The sequence below is a fragment of the Propithecus coquereli genome, unplaced genomic scaffold (genome assembly GCF_000956105.1).
Source record: "Propithecus coquereli isolate 6110/MARCELLA unplaced genomic scaffold, Pcoq_1.0 Scaffold740, whole genome shotgun sequence".
Taxonomy (NCBI): Eukaryota; Metazoa; Chordata; class Mammalia; order Primates; family Indriidae; genus Propithecus; species Propithecus coquereli.
This window is the reverse complement of record NW_012153508.1, coordinates 112,350-114,972: the sequence shown is the minus strand read 5'-3', so window position 1 is coordinate 114,972 and position 2,623 is coordinate 112,350. Positions and strand designations below refer to the sequence as shown.

The 2,623-nt window shown below is 42.5% G+C and overlaps 1 protein-coding gene across 1 annotated transcript in view; it reads right to left on the bottom strand.

Annotated features, from left to right (window-relative positions):
• LOC105824477 (taste receptor type 2 member 50-like) overlaps positions 1-2,623 on the bottom strand; it is a 40,993-nt gene that overhangs the window by 30,314 nt on the left and 8,056 nt on the right. The window contains 2 exon segments of the mRNA XM_012661925.1: positions 418-533; positions 1,118-1,192. Of these exon segments, the coding sequence (XP_012517379.1) occupies positions 418-533; positions 1,118-1,192 (191 nt within the window).

Here is a 2,623-nt window from a genome sequence, read left to right as displayed (position 1 = left end):
AGTTAGCAAGTGGTAGAGCTGGTCCTAAAATCCAGGCTTCAGGCATTACAACATCAGTGCTCCTGTCTCTTTGGGGTACTGCCTTTGGAAGCCAACTCCTTACACAAGCAACATCAATATGCAGAAATATAATCTGTATCTTTGCAGGGGTTTTAAATCATGATCATATAAGAGTGGATAGATGTTATTCAACATGAAAAAGGACAATAAAAGGGAGCTGAGCTTAAATGCAACCTAGAGTTATATGACATAAATAAAAATACTCTGGAAGGAAACATTCCCCAGAAATAATGCAGGAGGGCTGGGTTAGATGATTTTAGGATTATGACAAGCAAACTGGTAATATCTTACTCATTAAACTAAAGGAAACAAAATAAGTCAATATTAAATTGAAACAGAGTTTTACCATGAGCCCACCATGGACACCACCGTCTCTGAGATTGGGGGGCATATTCCGCCAAGTCCATGGAGTGTAGCCACTTCATCACTTGACGGTTGGTCCACTGCTGAATCGCTGATGGAGCGATGCTATTCTATGGGAACAAACGATCACCAAGAGCTTCAGTTGTTGACCACAGAATCCAAAATATTAATCTGCATGTTCCGTCTAAAAAATCTGTCCCATGGGGCACAATTACTTGACACCTCACTCAATGCTTAGAGAAAGGAGACAAAGTGTTTTCTAATTTGAAGTCTCTTTTAAAGAATTCATGTCACAGAGTTTCAAGCTTTCCTTCACACTAGGAAAGCATTGCTTTAGGAAAGGAATTCATTAGTGTGATATTTGTGGATTAAAGAGGCGGGAAAAAAACCACCCAAGAAAAGAAGAAAGCATCGCTGAAAAGCAATCTTTGGCTTTAGTTACACAAGTGGAACCACCATGAGGGGGTGGGGGTGGCAGGAAGGAGTACAGAAAAACAAAGTCCAAGAATAAATGAGGCTGGATTTGAGGCTGTGAGGAGGCCAACTCCTCCTGCAGGCTCCAAGGAGAAATGGGTCTCAGTTTTACACACATGAACAGTCACATGCGTGGAAGTGCAGCCTGTAAGCCTCGATCTTAAAATGCCACCTTGTCAGACAGCTGCCTCCAGAGACAGTGTGGATCATATTCACACACCCTCAGGACCTGAACGGCCCTTTTCACGCTGACACAGTGAAGCTCGCTGACCATGTTCAAAGACAGTCGGTCATCCTGTAAAAAAGAACAAAAAGAGGAGCTCATTGTGAAACCGCCCTTCACACGAGTCAAAAACAGGGTGCAGGGTGAGAACTGTGGTAAGGGTCTAGCTAAAAATAATGATAATAATTAGTCACTGTCCCCCTGCTTTGCTTCTCTACTGCCACTCCAGAGCCATGCAGCTGGTGGTCATAAAGATTCTTAACTTTCTCCATAGATAATACCACCTTTTCCAAACCTAAAGGTAGTTTCTGAGATATCTTCCAGGCCCCGCCTTCCAGTGGATTGACTGACCCACCCAGACCAGCGGCCCATACCAAGAAACCAACTCAGCTGGAATTGTGACCCCAGGGACTGGAGCAACACAACAAGATGAGCTCTACATCCCTATAATCTCGCCTCAATTAATGAACCTAATTGCCTAATCCCTTGCCTGCCCAACTATTCTTAAAAATTCTGTCTCTCAAATTCTCGGGAAGGCAAATTTGAGAAAATTCTCCCGTCTCTGTGCCTAGCTCTACATAGAGTAAACTCTTTCTCTGCTGTAAAACCTGCTGACTCAGCATATTGTTTTCTTCCTGGGCAGCAGGCGAATGAACGTGGCTGGGCAGCAACGACTGTGCTGGCCTGTAGCAGGGGACTTTCTTAGGGAACCTCAGAAACCTGCAAGAAAAGCAGAAGAGCCCCTCAAACCAATATGCCCCAAGGGCTTGTCTGTGTTTTCGAAGCTTTTATTTAGTAACCCAACCCTTTTTTCTGTTCTAGACAAAATCCTCTCCAGAATCCCAAACTAAATGTTCTTCCCAGTGAAGCCAACTTCTAGTGCTTTCTCTCTCCTCCAAACCCTCTGGAATTCCTCTGTTTCCTCCTGAGCTTTGAGAACTTTACCTGCAGATAAAGCACATCCTTGGGCACTGGCCAAACTGCCCTCTCTTTTTCCAATCAGCAGATAGATAAGAGCAAGCCATGCTCACTGGTGATCAAGGCTTGGCTTTCTGAACCAAGGCACATTTTAGTTTTGGGGAAAATCACAAGAGTGCTCTTGTTACACCATTCTCTGGCCCTAAAATTCTCTAGTTATAGATTATTATGCTTTAGCAGACATTGTGAACCATTTTGGAAAAACTATGTCAATCAGTGCAAAGGTTTTGGCGACAGTTAAGGAGATAAAAGAAATGAAGTCATACTTATCACAGATATGACCAATCAACCACTTCAAGGAAAAACTTTCACCAGTCTGTGGCTATTGGGAACATTTTCAAATATACCAAACACACCGAAAGAAATTATTTCAGAAGAAGGTGATTTGGGGGCCAGTGTAAAGATAAGCACCAGTTACTTCCAAACATACCCAGAAAATAAACAACAAAAACATCCATTTTAGACATACCTTACTGATAACACATTTCTTATGAAAAATAAAAAGGAAAAAAATTAATCTACCAT